A 21,516-nucleotide genomic window follows, 5' to 3' on the forward strand; every position below is an offset into this window, starting at 1 on the left:
AAAAATACTATTGGGATATTGGGGGTAGGAATGAATACATACGGCAATAGAGATAATCAGAGGTAAACCTCTCATGAATCATTAACTTTGCTTTAAGGTCTCAGTAAATACGTTATACCAATTAATTAGATGGAGATACTGAATACCAATGTTAATGTGATCCTATTGTTAGTTCGTTTTATGTTTATCATCTGTGTCAACTATGTCTACGAAGCTAAAAACAACCTGAAGAAATATAAATCAGATTTATCAATATGATTCATATATTTTAGAGAAACTTTTGGAAGTCCATGTAATTGGGTTTGGACACTGTTGTTCTAGTTGAAAATAGCCGAACATAAGAGATTAGTTATTATACCAATGATGTATTTTGAACCTTATTTTGTTTGGAATAATTATTATGATTTGATAAAAGTATGAATGTTTGTACACAAACATATAGTTTGGGGTCCATAACATTTGCACAAATCTAGATATACAAAAAGACACCTGCTAATTGTTTTTCTATACCCAACCGAGATGAGAAAGTTTCCTTTACTTCATGCCCAGATTGGGATTGTCATATTTAATAATGTGCCCAGATAACATGCTCAGATGTTAAGTGACATTGTATTGACAATGACATTTCATGATATGTCCCCATTGGTCCCTAGCACTTTTGATGAAGCACAGTGCTATATTTCGGTGGTACTGTATAGCCAACTATCTATCCAGAAGAAGAAAAAAATGGGGTTAAAAATTTTTTTTAAAGGAAAGAGCAATGCATTTTTCCCTATACTTGTTTGGAGACTCAGCAATCTTCTGGTTGCTGGTCGGATGCTTTATCTGCTAAACTATTCGCCACTCCCCTGGTGGGCACCATGCCTTGACCACATTTATCTGTGTGGCACCAACTTGTCACTGTCTGTCACCAGGAAAACCACTCTCACGCCTGGAGATTGCCCCTCATTATCACTGTTTGTGTTGGACTGATGCTCAATTGTGTGTGTGTGAGTGTGTGTGTATGTGTGTGTGTGTGTGTGAGTGTGTGTGTGTGTGTGGGCTATGACATTTACTTCAGCAGTCAAGTTCCACAAAGGAGATCAGTTACTTATACCAGTGATTATGTAAAAATAGAAGCCTGCGTCATGATGTATAATTGTATGCTTGAGTCAATGCTTCGAAATAAAGCAGATTTCAAACACAGTTATTATAAAAATGATTGTTTATGAAGCTGAAGAAAAAAAGCTGTTAACAGTTCAGGCAATATACTGTAAGCACATTTAAGGAGGAATTTATTTTGTAAAAGAATGAAATTTGGTACACTGAACATTTTTGGCAACAGATGTATAAAAAACAAAACGCCTGCTGGCAACACTCATGTCTTTTATATTTTTCTATTCCATCATGGCTGCCCAATGTAATTAACTGCAATACTCAGTTAATTGGTGTTTAATTATTTGTGTTTGATTTGAGCATGACATTTAACACATCCTAATGACCTGGGAGCAATTAAGGTTAACTGTCTTGCGCTATGATAGAACAACAGTTTTGTTTGTCAGTTCAGGGATTGACCTTTGACCTTTCATTTGCTAGCCAAAAACGGTTGACCACTAGACTAGCCCTCTAGCCCTATCCAAAGCAACTTAAAGAAACCATAATGGTTAAGTGCCTTGCTCAAGGGCACAGTGCCCATCTTTCTCCAATAATGTCAGTTTGGGGATAAGAACCAGCATCTTTTTGTTAATGGTCCAGTGCCCCAAATGAATTTGTACCTGCTACCTCAAGACAAACTGGTCTGAAAAAGCTACAGCTGTTAAATGTAGTCAGATTTAAAAGACTAGTCTTTTTACTTTTACATGTTTTTTATGCAGCTGACATTCTGGAGGAAGGACGTTGCATCATGTTGGTAGCTGGCGTTACGATACGGAGCACCAGGTCCTGGTCACATTGCTCTCGTGGTCCCACCTTGTCACTGTCTGTCACCATGGAAACCACTCTCATGCCTTGAAATTGCCCTTCATTATTACAGTTTGTGTTGGATGGACACTCACAGGCGTGTGTGTTTCAGCGATGACATTGACTTCTGCAGTCAAGGCCTTTCTTTACTGGCAGTGATAAGAGACATAATAATCGAATTTAGCCAGTCATGAAATCCATAGATATAAAACCCTAGAAAGGCTTATGCAACTGAAACCAGCTGAGGGGGCCAGCTCCGATATGGTCATCAAAAAGACCTAACATTCCTGTCTTCTGACTCATGATCTAAGATTAAGTGCATTTATTAAAAATATGTTGTGTTCAAACACAACAAATCAATAAATCATTCTGATGTTGTAATATCCCAAAGTGTTTTGTGTGTCCTATAGGTTGTCCTCTTTAGTCATTGTTTCTTGTTACCTTCTTCCCAGCTGGCTCACTTGCTAGTATAAAAATGCAATACATTAATGATATTGTGAATGTTGTTCTAACCTCTGATTAAAAGTTTGTACTTATGTTTCAGTGAACACATGGGATCGTGATCTACATACATATTGTCCTCATTACATAAACATATCATTGTCAGATTGTTAATAGCTGCAGGGATTATAAATACTCAAATGTCTTTTAGCATGTGTAAGGTTTCACACTGCTTGCCAATGACAAAAAACGGAGTGTGTGCGTGTCTGCGTTTCTGCCTGTGTTTGTCCCTAGCTGTCGAGTCATGTCCCAGAGTCACATGTTTGTCTAAGAGCTGGAAGAGGAAACCCAGTTGAAGTTTGGGGAGGGTTAAAAACATTAGTTGACACTTAACGCTTGTGAGAATAGAGCGTGTGTTGTGAGGGGGGATTTGTGTGTTTGTCACGGTGTGTGTGTGTGTGTGTGCAGGCATGCGCGCACGCGTGTGTGTAGTGCCAAATCAGGAACCACGCTCTCCCCGGCCTCTCTCTCTCTCGCTCTGCCGCTCTCTTTATCCCCCTGACACACACACGCATACACACACACTCTTTCCCTCTCTCTCTTCCTCTCTCTCTCATTTTCTCTCACAAACACTCACTTGCGCTCTCAAACACATTTCTTGGTGGTCTGTCTAAAAATCGACAGCGGGTTTTGACTCTGCACTAGGATGCCTGCGGTTGCTGGACGCTGTCTGCAGTAAGCACGTTTAGGTAAGCTCTGTCGCGCTGTCTCTTGCTCGCATACGCGCTCCCTCAGTTTAAGGCAATCGGATTTGTTGTCTCCGGTCACCTTGGTCACGTCGCCCGCTACAAGGTCATAGGCGCTGAGAATGTTTGCCGAGAGGTATTTGGTCCAGTTGTACTCGTTACGCTGGAGTTAATACACACTGTACCGACACTTACCGGGGAGTTGCTCTGGATAAAAGCATCCGCTTAAATGATTTAAATGTAGCCTATGCGTCTCCTCTTTTAGCCCTTTCTTCCCCAAAACTGGGTTTCGGTGTCTCAGGAAGAAGTGTCGTCTGTACTCTTAATGGAAGCCTCTTGTATGCAGTTGTAATGTTATCATGTTACCCAGGAAGAAATAGAGGCGGTTTTGTTAGGAGTCCGTCATGCCTCTGTGTGTTTGTATGCGCGTGCGCGTGTGCGTGTTAAGAAAGGGGCTTATTAATTCTTGTCTGCTGAGTGAAGTAAATGGAAGAGAAAACGTCAAGTGTTCCTGCTCGTTATGACAGTTTCCTCTTAGACGGTAGCAAAGATCTGTCCCCTTGTCTATGAGCACTCAGCTGAGTAGCTTGAGTCTTCGGGAGCTTTTTGTTGTGGGGAATTTAGTTTTTTTGCCTGTGAAATCAAGATGTGATTTGAGGCTACAAAAATGTTTGTTTAATTTTAAGTTTGTACTAAGCTCAGAGTCTCTTTTATTTCCAAATAAATTGTGCTACTACCGTTGTCGTTATTGAAAAAATATTTTACTTCATTTTTCTCTCTGTCTCTTATAAACAATTCCTAACAGATTTGGGGGAGTTCTTCCTACGCATTCACTCCTAAGCTATTCCGTTTTTTCCAAACTTCTTGTCCAACCAGAAGATCTAAGCTGCTTGGTAGAACGCCATGAGACCAGGAAACCCCTGCTGACTTTGCCTCCCCGTCCCTGTGTGACGCAGACCAATTTCCAGTTGTGGAGATACCCATCTATAGGATTTAACACAAACCCTGTTTCTGGAGAGATACCCATCTATAGGATTTAACACAAACCCTGTTTCTGGAGAGATACCCATCTATAGGATTTAACACAAACCCTGTTTCTGGAGAGATACCCATCTATAGGATTTAACTCAAACCCAGTTCCTGGGGAGATACCCACCTATTGGTTTTAACACAAACCCTGCTCCTGGAGAGATACCCAACTATAGGATTTAACACAAACCCTGTTCTGCAGAGATACCCTCCTGCCCTCTTGTATAGGTTTTAACTCCAACCCTCCTACAGGTTTTAACTCCAACCATGTTCCTGGAAAGTTTTTGGCCGTTGAATACCCAGAAACAGATTTTGAAAGAGTACATGTACTGGTCCAGGTTGCTGGAATATAATATAAATTATGTAAATTTTTCACTGTCCTAAATAAGTTAACGTTTCACTCTAAAGAGCGCAGACCGTTCTATGTGAACATTCAAAAAAGCTTCCAAATGCCCCAAAACTGAAAAGGTTCCGGGGCAGTGACGTCATGTACTGTTCTGTTTACACAGCGCACTCTCACCGAGAACAGGCCTTGCTGCGTGACAAAAGCTGAAAGAACAACAACAGCCTGGGTCCTTCGGTATTAGCCGGCCTCGATGCCAGCAACGGCATTTTTGTTGGTGCCACTGTTCAAGTCCTGTATTTACACAACTGGTGCAGGCGCAGCCTGTTCAAGAGGTGTAAGTGGCTCATAATGTTTCCGCATTCTTCAGATCCTTGGGCACTTTGGCCATCGATGAAAGTTAAACGGCGGAGGGTGGGGGGCGGGGGGTGGCATCGTGGCAACTACAGCCCATGTGCATGTCTGCACATGCTTTTATTTTTGCACTCGGCACGTTAGAGGCTTGGCACGTTCAGACTGACCGTGTGTGCCAAAGGGCGCCTAGCTTCCCTGTACAGCCCTAAGCTGGTGTTCATTATGTGGTGTACGGCACTGGAGACCTTATAAGGGCCTCATGTCCGGGCACACCGGGTGTCAAAGATACTATTAAAAACTATCTTGACAGGACGGGGAGACCAGAGAGAGGGACGCTTTAAATAGATGAAAATGAAACGAATGCAGAGAGCCCTCAGAAGAGCCCTCAGAGTCGAGGCGGTTATTCCACTCTTTAGTCTTTTTTGTCGCCCGGTTTGTCCTCTCCCACTTTCGTCATATGCAGTTGTACCCACGCCGCCGTCTCGGTGTGACAACTCCCAGTGGATTTGGGAGAGTTGAAGATCGTGTCATGTCTTCCTCAAAGGCATCAATGCTGAGACATTTAATATTTTCTTTTTACCCTTTGCTCTTCCGACCATGAAATCACATGGGACAGCGTTTCAGGGCCTGCTCACCAACCTGACGACCCCAGTCAGCTTTGGAAACACCTGAGCCACCTAAAGAGAATCGCTAAAGTAGAACAAGATCACAAATTCCCTGTTGAACATGCCTCCCTCGTCCCTGGGAGATGCCGGCCCACTTCACAATGCTCACTGGGGGGCTACCAAGCCACCCGTCCGTTAGTTGGACAGTTAGGGCTTGAACCTATTCCGCTTGGTGCAATGAGAAAGAAAAGCGCCACCTGGGCGGCCCATAATGCCTGTCAAAGGGAAATGTTGTTGTCTTCGTGGCTCACAATTTAAGGCCATTTTAAATTCACATCAGGGGCTTAGAAAGTGATAGTCTGTCCCGGAGTGCCTGGATATCAGATGTGGCCTGCTGCTGAGTCACTGTCCTCTCTGTTACCTTGAGTCAGAGCGGTAAATGGGAGCAGCTAGGGAGAACAGAGAGAAAATAGAAAGATGACTATGCGGTTTTCCATTTGCACTGAATAAAGCCCCTTTACTGAATAAGGCCCCTTCACTGAATGAGGCCCCTTTACTTGTCATACATGAATAAATATAGATACTTTTCATTTATGTAGAAGCAGATGTACGATAGTTAAATAATAAGGCTGTGTGCATTCTGAGACATTTTTATTGTTTTATAGTGGACCTTCTTTGTGTGTTTTCTGTACAGTGGTGAACAGAAAGTCCTGTGCTTTTCACACAACAAAGCCAGTATTCATAACTCTCTCAGTGGTCGATTGCTCATCTTAGCGCCTTTTAGCTTATGATGATTAATTATGATGATTACATGGAAATTGATGAGGGGGGGCTGATTCTAGATCAGCCCTTCCCTTCTGATTTGAAGTTATTTTATTGCAGGCCCAGTGTATTTCCCTGTGGTATCCTGTTATTAAAGTGATAATGCATCCATCTCAATTACTAAAGCATGTTTGGTAATATATTCTGAGCTTTGTACGGGAAACAGATTTCGGCTCAAGAATTTCAGCCCCATATTTTTTTCTCAAGCTTTATTAACCAAATCTGTCGTTTTTTATGAAATTGTTCTTTTTGATTCGCCCCCCGCCCTATGGCCAATTTGTCTCTGTCGTCAGACTTTAATGAGCCCATACTCTTTTTGCAAGTGTGGACACATTTCATGCTGTATGCTCACATGACTGTAAGGCTTGATGGCGGTCGGAAAAAGACCCCAGGTCACGGAAAGTCCATGGTTACATATTAGTATCATATGCATCATACGTAAATGATGGAAGTTAAGTTCTAGAAGGTTGGATGTATAACTTATGGTGCAGTCACATTGGCTGCCAGGCGATCATTTCGATGGTAATGGGATAATGTTCATTCTGATTATCCCAACTGTTGTGCTTCATGCATTTGAATGTTGTAATGTTCTGAACTCATCACAGATGTTCTTTAATGTTGACATAACAGTTTCACAGATTTTGGGGTACAGGTTCTGCTCTTACCACGGCTTTGCTTGCTGCCATGAGTCGACTCACACAGTGGTCCAGTCTGCCCATTCAGCACGGATTCATTAAATGGTTACGATTCTTACGATTCATTCTGTTTCCAGAGTGAGAGCTCTAGGTAGCAGATGCTCTACCTGACATAGATCCAGGAGCAGAGTATCCACCACACAGTGCTCATGCCGACCATTAAACCGACCTACGTTTGGCGGGTTATGACAACTGAAGTCTACTCTTGACACCAGACACCAGTACCTTTGGCATGTTTCCCTTACTTACTAGAAGACATCAGTCTAACCTCTGTCTTATACAGCAGCTGTGGAGAGTGTCTTAGAGGTGTCTAATTCGTAGATTGCCTCTATGGCCACCCTGATGGACCGTTTGAAGAGTCGTTTATGTCGTGGCGGGCTAGCAGTGTGTACAATCAAGACAACTGCATATGCATGTGGAGAAAACGACGAAAATACGAGCTGAAAAGAGGTCTGCACTGTTGCAGTACGCCTCGTGCCCCCCAAAAATCTTAAGCGGAGTCTTTCCCGGTCTGCCACATACCTCCTGCTCGTAACACTCCCGCTTACGTTCCGTCACACTAATCTGTTCGAACCAACACGCTTTAACCCCGTAATCCCAGGTGGGTTGCATAACACCGATCCCCGATGCCGGCCTTGGGTACAGGCCCGTAGGTCCACCGCGGATTGACCTTAACATTCCACAACCTGCTGAGTCAGCAACAACATGAGGCAGGAGTACGCTGCGGTAATCTCCCTGATCCCATCAGCCTCTCTTGTTGTTTAGGTGTAGGCGGGTGAGGCTCGCTTCGTGGGGGTATTTTTTTCAGCCATGTACTTTGATCCGACTCGGTCCCTATGAATCAATACGGGAGGAGTTGGTGCCCGGGAGAAGAGTCGGTGCGTTTGTTTAAAGAGGACTTCTGTGCTCTGCAGCTTGAAAGAGTCGTGAATGGTAGCGAAAGATGTCAAGACTTCACCAAGCATGTGTGGTATATAATGCAGTTATGACGATGCATTTTAAGATGTGTAAAAGCCATAGCTTCTTTTTATTTAACCAGTTGTTTGCCCATTTGTCCAATGTGCACAACCCTATGTGTGATCCCAGTGACCAGAATACAAACCGTCTGGAAGGACTCAGTCGTACATCAAGGCAGAGTCTTGGAAGGACTCAGTCGTACATCAAGGCAGAGTCTTGGAAGGACTCAGTCGTACATCAAGGCCGAGTCTTGGAAGGACACAGTCGTACATCAAGGCCGAGTCTTGGAAGGACTCAGTCGTACATCAAGGCAGAGTCTTGGAAGGACTCAGTCGTACATCAAGGCAGAGTCTTGGAAGGACTCAGTCGTACATCAAGGCAGAGTCTTGGCCTGGGCTGGTCCCACAGCCAACTCATTGACTGCTGGAGCCGGGTTAGAGATCAGCAAAAACCCTCCTCCAGCTTTTCACACTTTCCTATCAAATAAAGCATAAAAATGCCTGATGAAAAAAAGTCTTCTCCCTTTCTTTCCCAGTCTTGCCATCCCATGAGTCTCTACGACCCTCGTCTTTTCGTGGCAAATACCAGCGGAGCTCCGGGGGAAGGTTGCACCGCGTCCCTCAACCAGGAGTTGTGACTCATCCCGCCGCTCGCTCAACCAGGAAGTGCAGAGGAACCAAAGTGCAGAAGAAAGCGTCCTGCGTAGGGGGTGCAACCACAGCCTGTTGACAGACGCCTGGCGTCCTCAAGGAGTCGCCGGAGTGCGAGGAGACAAGGGGCGCCTCCAGAAGGAGACACGGGGCGCCTCGCTGGTCCCTCCCTCCCCACAGCACCATCCACTGGGGCCTCGCCCTCACGTCCAACTGTGACGCACCCTGTAGGCTAATAACAGCTATTTTCAATTAGCTGTTATTAGCCTTTGAATTCTGTATTGACGCGGTGCAGTAAAGGCGCTACAGCTGCTTGTTCTTCTAACTGACAGTTATGAGCCGGTGTCCCTGTGCCCAGGAGCCGTGTTGGTCTGATGTCGAGGGAGGACTAGGTCGTGATTGGGTCCTCGGGTGGATCCCTTTTAGATGGAGGTTGAAGTGAGAGGTAACATGGTCAGAGGCAGGCTGAAACAGCATTCATATACACGTGCACGTGTATATGAATGCTCACACGCAAGCACGCACGTGCGCGCAGAGCTCATGCTGCTTCTATATGCGGGAATAATATGAAGACTTCCTGCTGTATCACACGCGCACGCGTGCGTGCGTGCGTGTGTGTGTGTGTTCAACTATCCTGGTGGGTATGCATAGTAAAAGGACATTTGGCCATGTGGGAACATTTCACTGGCCCTCACATGGAACACGCCTATTGGCAACTCTGGGTTTAGATTTAGGGTGAAAGTTCCATTTAGGGTTAAGAGCAAAGGGTAGGTGTGAGATAGCAGCTTGCTTACAAGATGCCGTGTGACCTTGCTGGATTGACTTGCTTTCTCGGAAAATAATGATTTAAAGGAGTTGGATGTGGATGCATCTCTAATCTCCCGCTGACCCTCTCAGGACACGGGAGTGCTTAGCAGTGTTTTCCTGAGGAAGCTATCGCAAACATTTTTCATAAAAAAAGACTCTTCGGTAAACTCTAGACTTGGAGAGGTTGATTGCTGTTGTTTTTTGACGCTGTTGCGTCGGCCTCAGAATCAAAATACTATAATCTCTTTCACTCGCAAGGGATTGTTGCACCCCTCGATATGGTTTTTGCCCATAATAGGGTTAGTTCCGAGAAATGTTTTCAGACCCTGTGACCCGAACCAGGAAAAACTACTTCTAACCAGATTACTGGATTCGCCTGATCTGGTGACCTGGCCCTGAGTCTCTGAATAACTCCAGGGACATTTGACATGTTGCCTGTGCATCATTTCTATGTCTGCACAACCATTTAGGACATACAATGGAGATGTTACATGATACCGCTTGAATCTCTGCCAGAGTGATGACTGAGAGTGATGGAAGTGAAACCCCACCAAGTCATTCCTGTCTGTTCTGCAGGTTATGCCGTCCAAAAGTCCGAAGTTGAGTCAGAAAGAAAGTGAAAAGGGCTAAGGACTCGGTCCCCCCGGAGCCATGAGTCACCCTAAGGACAACGCCAACAACACCTCAAACGTGAGTTTAAACCTCTTATTCTGGACCCAAGTTCCAGACAAACACATTACACTAATTCGTGACTGAACATTTTCCCCTCTCCTTCTTATTGGTCGGGTAATGCTAACATCGAACCCGGGTAACTGTATGTTTGAAGCCAAAACCTTTGCGTGGGTATGTTGCAACTGTCTGGAGTTATGTCATCACAACCATTATAACATTATTTCCATCAGTTTGGCTTGCCCGGTACGCGGGAGCTAAACCCCGGCTGGCCAAGAGACATTAAGGGGTGCGTGTTATTGCACTGCTGGCTAGCTCCCCTCGAAAACGGGTGATATGTGGTGGTACGACGCCCGCACTGCAACATTCCTGCCTAGATTTACTTATTAAGTCCAGCTTTGACTTATCCTTAATGCCTGTTGTGGACGGGAGTGGGCGGGAGTGTTGTGGTGAGGTGGTCGAAGCCGTGGTGATAGGACTTCTGTGTGTTTTTGTGTGTTTGTCAGGTGAAAGCAATTTCCACCCTCTCTCTCTTTTCTGTTTTGATATTTTGGAGCCTAGGTGCTCTCTGTTACACAGTGCACCTAAACCTTAACAGGGGCAAACATGCATAAAAGATGTTTGGATTCAAATATGACGTTATTGTATGAGAAATAACTTTGGTAATAAACATGCATAAGAAGTGAGGAGAGAGGTACCATCGCAAACTTGGCAACACCAGGAATTTGTGGTATTGGCACATGGGGGATGTTCATCTGTATTCACCTCCACTATCGCATCCCGGAGAAACACCTGCTGTTACTATGGCAACTGGACCAACCGTACACACCTGTCAATCACAGCGGGTGTTGGAGGAGCATCAACAACCAGCTGCAGCAGAACTGACAATAGAACTGTTAAAGGCAGTGCAGAATGTTGTACATCGTCTCAATTCAGTCAATCGCTGTCAACTGTCCTAGCAACAGAACTGTCCTAGCAACAAAACTGTCCTAGCAACAAAACTGTCCTAGCAACAAAACTGTCCTAGCAACAAAACTGTCCTAGCAACAAAACTGTCCTAGCAACAAAACTGTCCTAGCAACAAAAGGTTTGGTGCATGCTGATTTGATGGCCGGCAGTGTAACTTTCTCACTGTTTGGATTTAATTTCCTGTTTGTCCAGTTGCAGTATATACTTAAAGATCTTCTTCCAATCTGGCAATGTCTTCAGAGTTCTGCTTTGAGGTACATTTTTTTCCAATACAAAAATGTTTAAATGTGTGTCAGTTTTATTGAGCTCTAGTGGTTCACAAAGTTTCTCAACGAGTTATGCATGCTTAGTTTCAGCGTTTTACTGGGAAGGACAACATTACTACCACTCTTCTACATGTGATTTATTTTCCTTGTGCAGTGTGTGTTGGCAGGAACAAGTCTTCTCTGACCCAGGCCGTGTGTGTCGTTGTCTGTGTGTGTGCTGTGCATGGTTAAATCGTCAAGGCGTCCTTTATGTATGATACACTACCTCTGACACGGTCAACTTCCTGTCTGGACAGACCACTGTTGTCATGGGAACCGAGGATGGAAAAAGTTCGCTTTCCCCAGTGATTTTAGCTAGCACTAAATCAGTACATTCTTCAACTTAAACAACTTAGTTATTACAAACAAGAAAAGTACCATAGAGACCGGGGCGGACTGGAGGTGGCATTTACCCCTCATATTCTCTTCTTGCCCCCTCAAGAATTTATTTTATTTACTCGTTGACCAATCAGAAAATAAAATTGTCAAAATGATTTAATTTCTGATTGGCTGGTTGGACGATATAAAACTCTGGGACGCCTGGATCACGCTAGACCACGGCTTTTGCATGCCGAAACGCTAACGATAAATCTTAATTGTTGGTGTTATATATCCTATATATTTTTATTTCTATTTTGTTTCGGGGCATTCTTTTTCTGGGGGTGGTGAGTTGTGTGCACTATTGCAGGGCGAGGGCTTTTAGTTCTTGACTTGGGCAAACGTTTTAGATTGCATGCTGTGTGTTTTGACTGAATGAGTTTGATGTGGTTTGCTAGCACACGCATGTCATTAGGAATATGTACCGATTTTTTTGTCCCAAAGCCACTCAGCATCTCTGCTGATGTTTCGTCGGAATGTTTATGCCCAAGAGCACCTGCTTCGCGCCCAGGCGCGTCTCATTTGGTCTCTAGCTTGTCTTACAAGACTGGCATAGATACAGGACTGGTAAAGTTGTTCAAGCAGCTCGGATAAGCCAGAGTCTAACGCTTTTACTGGTAGTGCTAGCCACGGTCTGAACACAAGTGCACCCTTGCAGCCCATTTTTAAATAATTCCCTAAACGTCTTTTTGGTCTCAACTTAGTGCATTCAACCCGAGCCGGTATAGTTAAAGACCGTGGCTGGAGTACTCAGATAATCTGAATGCATGCTTTTGCTTGCCTGGTCACACATTTGGAAGCACAAATGATAGAGATGTAATTTTCACATTTTTAAGTGAGGGTTTACAAATTAGAAAAATAAATGTGCAAATAATCGCACCAACTGTTGACAACTACTCACAAAGCTGCTTGGCGATGGTCTGTAGCCCATTCCAGCCTTGTGTAGGTCTAAAATCTTGTCCCTGACATCCTTGGACAGCCCTTTGGTCTTGGCCATGGTGGAGAGTTTGGAATCTGATTGATTGCTTCTGTGGACAGGTGTCTTTTACACAGGTAACAAGCTGAGATTAGGAGTACTCCCTTTAAGAGTGTGCTCCTAATCTCAGCTCGTTACCTGTATAAAAGACACCTGAGAGCCAGAAATCTTTCTGATTGAGAGGGGATGAAATACTTATTTCACTCATTAAAATGCAAATCATTTTGTGTTTTTCTGGATTTTTTTGTTATTCTTTCTCTCACTGTTCAAATAAAACTACCATTAAAATTATAGACGGATCATTTGTCGGCAAACGTACAAAATCTGCAGGGGATCAAATATATTTTTCCCTCACTGTAGACAAGGCAGTGGACAAGGAATTAGGAGAAAGCTGCAAAACCAAGGAGTATTTCAAATTTAACGTGTTTTTCATTATTTCATTGTAACAGTTGTTTGTCTGGAAAAGCTGTGCTAATCACGTAATCACTTTCTGAACGTTGTTTAAATAAAACATGAAATATGTGTATTTTTATCTTATAAAGCCCCAACAAAGTTCTCTAATCACATAAATAATATACTATATCCAAAAGCTTGTTCCAAGCACCCAGGTAAATGGGGTGTGTGAAGATTTCCACAGCCAACGAAAAAACGGGTTGTAGTCCTTATTTATGTGTTTTTTTTATTGTGTAACAAAAATAATACCCTGGAGTTGGGATAACCAGAAGTTGAGACACGGCAACCCAACACTACCGACGACTGACCCTGTGGTTTCCCCAACAACGAGTCAAACCACATGTCCAGGCCTTTGGTGGGAAAACAAACAGCTGTGTGTCCAGTGAGAAACGTGACAGGTTACAGTTGGACTGAGGCCGAGACCTCTGTGGTATGTGAACAGTGGGCTGTGTGCTGATATACAACAAATGCTCTCCCAATGATTTTACTAGTTGCGTGTGCTAACAACAGATTCTTACTGACAGCAAATGTAAATAACAATGTGCCCCCCCCCCCAACCAAATGTACTGGCCCAATGTTTTCAACCGCTAGACTGCGCTGGCACCCTTTAATTATGTAGACGCCTCATGAACTGCGATATGAAATACTTTCAATTCCATTGTATGAGCAACACATGGCACACCATTGCCATGGAAATAAAATGCATCAAAATACCAGGTATTCACTGCTGGCTTGAGTTCATCAGTTACACTGCCATCAACAATCTCCCATAAAGGTTGGCATATTTGTGATATAGTGGCAGTTCAATGGCAGGTCCCTGGAGGCAATTATGTGTCTGTGCACGGTCTGACCAGATAATACTGAAGGAAATGACCGTACCTCAGTGTTTTATCTGTCTGGGCTTGATGGGGCGACAGAGCCTGGGTTTTTCATGTCGCATTGTCATTGATTTGCTGAGGCTGTCGTTTTCAAGTTTCTTTATGAGAGACATATGGCCTTTAGGATAAAATAAACTGTGCCTTTATGGATCCTGTAAATACTGTTTAGTTGAGGTACATTATGGGCCACGTTCAGAAAGGGATCAAAAGTGAGGAAACAAAAAACAAAAAAATAATTTCAACCTGAGTTACATGACCCCTGTTGGAGTCCGATGCTGCTGACTAATTGAAATGAGACAGTGTATTGAAGTGTGGGTGTCTGTGTTTGTGTGTAGCTGCACAATGGCGAATGTTTTTAATCATTTTAATCTTGAGACACTTTCTCTATGTCTTAGCATGCCAAACCTCATAATATGTAAACCTTCCATTTTCTATTTGATGATTTCATAATGTAATATCACTCAGCTGTTGTAAGGACCCCTGACGCCAACATCTACAGTGTCATAGCAAATGCCACATGGAAATGTCAGCCTGTGAGCAGATGGAAATGGTGACTAGTCGAGCTGCCGCGAATCAAGATGGCTGCTTAACGTGTGCCGGAGGTTAACGCCGCGTGACGCCCCGAGAATATGTCGGTGCCAGGATGTAGTCGGTCGGTTTACGTCTGGGGCTCGCCACTGCGACGTTAACTGTCACTGGCTGATTACCAGCACAGTGGCTGATGGATGGATGGATAGCGTCCTCATATCTGCCGGCCCCGAGGAACAACCCCTCAGAAGACACTCGTGTTTGTGTTGCCGTGGGAGTTTTGTTAACCCAGAGGTGTCCTGAGCATTGTTTCGTGAATGACTTGGAGAAGCATTGTTTTGAAGCGCCCCGGGGCTGGAGCGCTGATCTGGGGACAGATCCCCCTGCCCATGTCATGCTATTATTACTGTTATCTAACGGGCGAAACAGGTCCCAGATCAGAACTCCTATATCTGAGGCTGCGCGAGCACAGACCCTGGCGTCCGGGGGCAATACCTCCGCTACCCAGAGATGGGCCTCCTCCGAAAATAAATTGTGTTAGATGGAGCGAGAGCACGCTAGGCCCCAGCGAAACCTTGTGATAACATTCCCTAAGTCTTACTGCTATCCATGACATACCGGAGTCAGCAGGAGGCTACAGACTCCTCCCGGGTCCTGGTGTCCGAGGAGACGTCCGCTTACCTCTCCAGCTGAACCGGGACAGTTCCCTAACATTTCCTGAAATTTTTCAAATGTTTATTTTAAAAGTGCTGGATGTTGTTTTGTTTTTTTTCTCAGACACTGACGTATTTGTAAGAGGCACCAGACGATCGCATCGCGCCGGTGCTGTTTTAATGTAGGCCCCCCCCCCCCCAGTATACACCAGTGTGTGTGTGTGTGTGTGTGTGTGTGCAGACTGCAGGGGTTTGTGTTTGGTCAGTAATTTTAAAACGAAATCTTTAGACTTAATAATGGTGTTAACAGTTGGGGGTCAACCTGTTGAGGACATTGTTTAGTGGTTTATTAAAGAATGGTGCCTGATTAAATAGAACAAGATTGATTTCAGGTTGGGAGTACAACGCTAGGTTAAACATTGCTTATGACGGTTTATTTGTTAGTTAAAAGTCAACCTGAGTAATAGGACTGACAATGAATATTAAATCATTAATAATTTTAGCTGATGGTAGCACCACGTTTACCATCAGTGGCCAAAGATCACGGACGGCATCTTTAATATTGAGTTTTATACTTTGATATAGATTTTTCGGTTCCAGTACATGTATCTATCTACAACCCGTTGCCCAAAAAGTTGGGACGCTGCGTAAAAACAGAATGCAATGATGTGCAAATAATTTATACCTATATTTAATTGAACATAGTACAAAGACAACATATCAAATTTTGAAACAGAGACATGTTTTTGTTTTTGGGAAAATGGCCTGTTTTGATGCCAGGACACGTTTTAAATTTTTTTGGGATGGGCATGTTTTCCACTGTGTTGCATCACCTCTTCTTTTAACAACACTCTTTAAGCGTTTGGGAACTGAGGAGACCAATTGCTGTAGTTTTGAAATTGAAAAGTTTTCCCATTCTTGCTTAGTATAGGATTTCAGCTACTCAACAGTTTCTTGGCAGCTTCACAGATGTGCAAGTCACCCATGCCATGTGCACTAATGCACCCCCATACCATCACGGTTGCTGGCTGTTGAACTATGCGCTGATAACAAGCCGGATAGTCCCTCTCCTCCTGCGGTGTCCATGATTCCCAGAAATAATTTAAAATTTGGTTCATCAGACCAAAGGGCAGTTTCCCACTTGGCCTCAGTCCATCTAAAATGAGCTTGGGGCCAGAGAAAGCGTTGGTGTTTCTGTATCTTGTTTATATCTGGTTTCTTCTTTGCATGGAGTTTTAACTTGCATTTGTGGATGATGCAATGTTCACAGACATTGGTTTCCATGTTGCTGAGCCCATGCAGTGATTTCCACCACAGAATCATGTCTGTTTTTAATGCAGTGCCGCCTGAGGGCCCGAAGATCATGGCTATCCAATATTGGTTTTTGGCCTTGTCTCTTGCCTACAGAGATTTCTCCAGATTCTCTGAATCTTTTAATGTTATTATGTACCGTAGATGATGAGATCCTCAAACTCTATTAAATTTTTTGCTGAGAAACGTTATTCTTAAATTGTTGCACTATTTTCCTGCACAGTCTTTCACAGAGTGGTGAACCTCTCCTCATCTTTACATCTGAAAGACTCATCCTCCCTGGAATGATCTTTTAATACCCAATCATGTTACTGACCGGTTGCCAATCAACCTAATTAATTGTTCTAAGTTTTTCTTAGCATTACACATCTTTTCCAGTCTTTTGTTACCTATGTCCCAGCTTCTTTGAAATGTGTTGCAGGCATCCTATATCAAAATATATGGCATATATTTTTCAAGAAACAACAACATGTCTCTGTTTCAGCATTTGATATGTTGTCTTTGTACTATTTTCCATTGAATATATGGTTTAAATGATTTGCACATCATTGCATTCTGCTTTTCTTAAAAACCTTGGGACAGCGTCCCAACTTTCTTTTGGAAGATGCCGGTGTGATACAGTGCAGCTGTTTAGTTAACAGTGTGCAGGTTAGAGGTGGGCTAACGTTGTGTGCAGCGGTCCAGTGACTCTCTGTGGGAGAGAGACCATTCAGGCAGAGGGATTCGACCCGTCCTGCCCACCCGTGGCCCGCTTCCTGTCGGAACCTGCATGGAACGACGGGTGACCCGGGCGGGAGCAGTCAGTGGTGATCTTGCAGAAGCATCGGGTCCTCTCAACCCGTCCGTCACCTTGCATTTACCAGGGCCAGCGTCTCCCCCTAGTGTTCTCTCTGGTATCCCATAGTTCCACCTCGTGAGCAGTTCTTTGACAATGCTTATTTCATGTTTTGCGGTTATTCTTTTGTTGTGCCTTTTCTTGGATGACCTTTACGAAACGGTAGTGAAATTCAGAAATGACCCACCCACCCCCACCCATTCACATTTAGCTGGTCCTTCCTCGGCGTCATGACGACGATGACGAGGAAGAGCGGGACTTGAACAAGACCCTGGGGGTGCAGCGTTTCCAGCAGATCCTCCACCCCCCGTCCCGCGGACCCCCGGAGAAGCACCGTGCCTACAACGAAGACGACTTTGAATGTGAGCCGCCCGTGTGTCGAACCTGTCACATCAGAACCTGTCACATCAGATATCCACAAAATGTGTTTCACCAGTTCCCCTTGAGAGGATCTCCAATTGCTATTTACAAAGTTACTCTCTCTCTCCCTCCCTCCCCCTCATTCTCTCTGTCTATCTCTCCCCTTTTCTCTATCTCTCTCCCTCTCTCTCTATCTCTCCCTCGCCCCCCTCCCTCTCTTTCTCCCCCTCTCTCCCTCCCTCCCCCTCACTCTCTCTGTCTATCTCTCCCCTTTTCTCTATGTCTCTCCCTCTCTCTCTATCTCTCCCTCGCCCCCTCCCTCTCTTTCTCCCCCTCTCTCCCCTTCTCTCCCCCCCTCTCTCTCCATGTATAAACCTCCAGACCACCGCCACTCCTCACACCACATCCACCACCCACTGTCCAAGCTTCCTGCCGAGGGGAGGAAGAAGAAGAGCAACAAGAAGAAGAAGGGAGCGGGACGACGAAAAGGGTCCGCGGCCGGAGGAGCTCCCACCATAGAGGAGGATGAGGAGGAGGAGGAGGAGGAGTCCCACAGCCAGAACGATGGAGAGGGCCTCTACGCTACCACTCCCACACCTGACACGGACACCGACACACACAACGAGGAGGTGCAGGTGGAGTCCCAATCTAATGGTCTAGACACACACAACGAGGAGGTGCAGGTGGAGTCCCAATCTAATGGTCTAGACACACACAACGAGGAGGTGCAGGTGGAGTCACAATCTAATGGTCTAGACACACACAACGAGGAGGTGCAGGTGGAGTCACAATCTAATGGTCTAGACACACACACACACACACACACACACAACGAGGAGGTGCAGGTGGAGTCACAATCTAATGGTCTAGACACACACAACGAGGAGGTGCAGGTGGAGTCACAATCTAATGGTCTAGACACACACACACACACACACACACACACAACGAGGAGGTGCAGGTGGAGTCACAATCTAATGGTCTAGACACACACACACACACACACACACACACAACGAGGAGGTGCAGGTGGAGTCACAATCTAATGGTCTAGACACACACAACGAGGATGTGCAGGTGGAGTCACAATCTAATGGTCTAGACACACACACACACACACACACACAACGAGGAGGTGCAGGTGGAGTCACAATCTAATGGTCTAGACACACACACACACACCCACAACGAGGAGGTGCAGGTGGAGTCACAATCTAATGGTCTAGAAACACACACACACACACACAACACTGCAGCAAAATGTCCCCACAAGGTCAAGTGTCCCTGGTTTTACTAACCCTGTGGGGTCCTCACAGCTACGGTTGAATGTGGAGAGAGTCATGTGAACGGGCCTCTGGCTCACTGACCCCCGTCTGTCCTGTCTGTCCCGTCTGTAGTTCTTTGTGTCTGAGGACGAGTCTGGCGGTGGCACCCTGCCCAGACACCTCACCATCGTACCGGTGACGGCCCTGGGCACCAACCTGCCAGAGGACGCCACAACTACCGAGTGAGCAACACACACACACACCTACCGAGAGACTCATATAGCAACACACACACACCTACAGAGAGACTCATATAGCAACACACACACACCTACAGAGAGACTCATATAGCAACACACACACACCTACAGAGAGACTCATATAGCAACACACACACACCTACAGAGAGACTCATATAGCAACACACACACACACACACACGGATAAAGTAATCCACATACAGAGAAACACACAAAGCAATCAGGATATTCTGTCTGCATTCTGCCTGACTGTCTGTCTGTCTGCCTGACTGTCTGTTTCTGTCTGCGTGTCTGTCTGTATGCGTGTCGGTCTGTATGCGTGTCTGTATGTCTGTCTGCATTCGGTCTGTCTGCATTCTGTCTGCCTACATTCTGTCTGCATTCTGTCTGTCTGCATGTTGTTACCATGGTCCCAGTGAGCCAGTGGACTTGGTGCTGGCGGCTCACAGAGGAAGGAATGGCCTATCCTCCGGCCCTCCCCGGGAGTCGCCCAGCCCGCCTGTAAGGGGCTCCACACCTCCGTCCTCCTCCTTCAAAACACCGCCCCCTGCTGGCGGTCGCAGCTACAATCTGCAGGAGCGCCGGTGCTCCGGCAACATGACGGCCAGCCAGCGCCACCAGCGCCAGGCCACCGACGAGAGCGAGGCTCAGATGCTGGGGTGTGCTGACCTGGACGGCATCAAGAGTGAGTACCGCTCCGTCAGCCAATCAACAAATCACTCTGAATATTTCAGAAGGAAGAAACCTCTACAGGAACTTTATTTGGAACTGTAAATTGTACATACAGTTTTTACACATCAAACTGGGCTGTAGTCGAGATTTGATAATGTAACTAATTTCGTGGCCAACCAAGGTGAATATATATCAAGCACAGATAAACCAGCCTGAAATATATTTACAATGTATTTACAATATATTTAAATATTTAAATTTTGGTGTACGTTCATGTTTTTGTCAGTAAATTGTTAATTCTAAATGTAATGATTCTATTATAATGATATATCATCACTAGAGAGAATTAGATGGACCATAAAGCTTTGACCAATATATTTTTCTAGATTGTTCTGTCCTTACCCTGACGTTACGGATACATGATATTCAAACACAAATAGCCCATTCTCCACAGTCAATTTGCATTTTTTATCTTAAATCTGATCCCGATACAGAATTTATTGTTCTGTGTACAAGAAAACAATGCTGTCCAGTCCCACGTGCCCACTGCGCTGGAATGCAAGTGTTTTCACAGAGCCCAAAGCTGCCCACCACCAGAGTATTTTTCCAGTTTGTTTGTTTCATGTTCAGATAAAAGTATGCGTCCGTGCGCGTGGGCTAAGTGTGTGACGTGTGCCCATCTGTCATTCTTTGGACGGAATATTTTTTAAATATTATATATTTGGGGATTTGTTATGAAGAAGCATGGTTCGGTCCTGTGTCCTGAAGTTCAAAAACTGGGCTTTTCTTTGAATCAGAGAAGCCTTTCTTGGTGAGTAACCACTACATAAAACTTCATTAGGTTTTTTAAACATGTAATATGATAGGTTTGAATATGTTTCTTCATGTTTAAGGTGTCTGCAAACATTTGCACGTCTGTGAGACCTGCACATGTTTAAATGTTTGTGTCAATGGTTCAACTACCGGTATCTTAAAAACAAAGCCATGGATTTGCCACTATTTGAGTTTTGTGAATTGAGTGAAAGGAGCAGTAAGTCAACTAGTTGATGGGGGGGGGGGGGTCGTCACAAAGGTTTGTTCGTTTTCTTTGGGATTTAAGACCTGAAAGTCTTACCCACCTTGACTCCTTGGAAAGCTTCCCTATTGTTAAGCCAATCACGAAATGTGTTTACTAGAAAAGGACCACCGTGGGAATCTGAGTGTGCTCTCACTGCTGGTTAAAACCAACGACAGCACAATGACCTCTCTCTGAAGTCTTCGAGTAGTGATGGTCAGATGAGGACGGATGGTAAAGAGGACACTTGTAGCGACCGAAAAAAACAAACACATTTAACCATTTGCTGTCTGCCCACACTAGAACCAAACATTACGTCTCCACCAGACATTTTAAGGGTGGGGGGGGGGGGGGTCCGGAAAGTGACTTCCTGTTGTTCTTGTCTCATCTGTCCGTCTCTTGGCGTCCGTTTGTTCCAGGCCACAGGTTTGAGGATGTGCCCGCGGTGCGCCGTCACCTGGTCAGAAAGAGCAACAAGGGACAGGTGGTGCACATCAGCAAGGACCACAAGGAGCTGAGTGCCCGCAGCCGCAAGTTGGACCGGACCCCCCATGAGGTGGGTG

At 45.0% G+C, this 21,516-nt stretch overlaps 1 protein-coding gene across 5 annotated transcripts in view; it reads left to right on the top strand.

Annotated features, from left to right (window-relative positions):
- The first annotated feature begins 2,953 nt into the window (after positions 1 to 2,953).
- slc4a2a (solute carrier family 4 member 2a) overlaps positions 2,954 to 21,516 on the top strand; it is a 30,897-nt gene continuing 12,334 nt past the window's right edge. For 2 of the 5 annotated variants that reach the window (XM_010895370.5, XM_010895372.5), the window contains exons 1-7: positions 2,954 to 3,128; positions 9,964 to 10,077; positions 17,554 to 17,704; positions 18,084 to 18,337; positions 19,100 to 19,209; positions 19,644 to 19,912; positions 21,373 to 21,509. In XM_010895370.5, coding sequence (XP_010893672.3) covers positions 10,039 to 10,077; positions 17,554 to 17,704; positions 18,084 to 18,337; positions 19,100 to 19,209; positions 19,644 to 19,912; positions 21,373 to 21,509 — 960 coding nt within the window. In that variant the 5' untranslated portion in view covers positions 2,954 to 3,128; positions 9,964 to 10,038. Of the gene's footprint in view, positions 3,129 to 9,963; positions 10,078 to 17,553; positions 17,705 to 18,083; positions 18,338 to 18,578; positions 18,596 to 18,722; positions 18,732 to 19,099; positions 19,210 to 19,643; positions 19,913 to 21,372; positions 21,510 to 21,516 lie in introns of those variants that run through there. The other 3 variants (XM_010895371.5, XM_034291579.1, XM_020044185.3) reach the window with 3 other exon arrangements.

Source organism: Esox lucius, chromosome 3 (genome assembly GCF_011004845.1).
Source record: "Esox lucius isolate fEsoLuc1 chromosome 3, fEsoLuc1.pri, whole genome shotgun sequence".
Classification (NCBI taxonomy): Eukaryota; Metazoa; Chordata; class Actinopteri; order Esociformes; family Esocidae; genus Esox; species Esox lucius.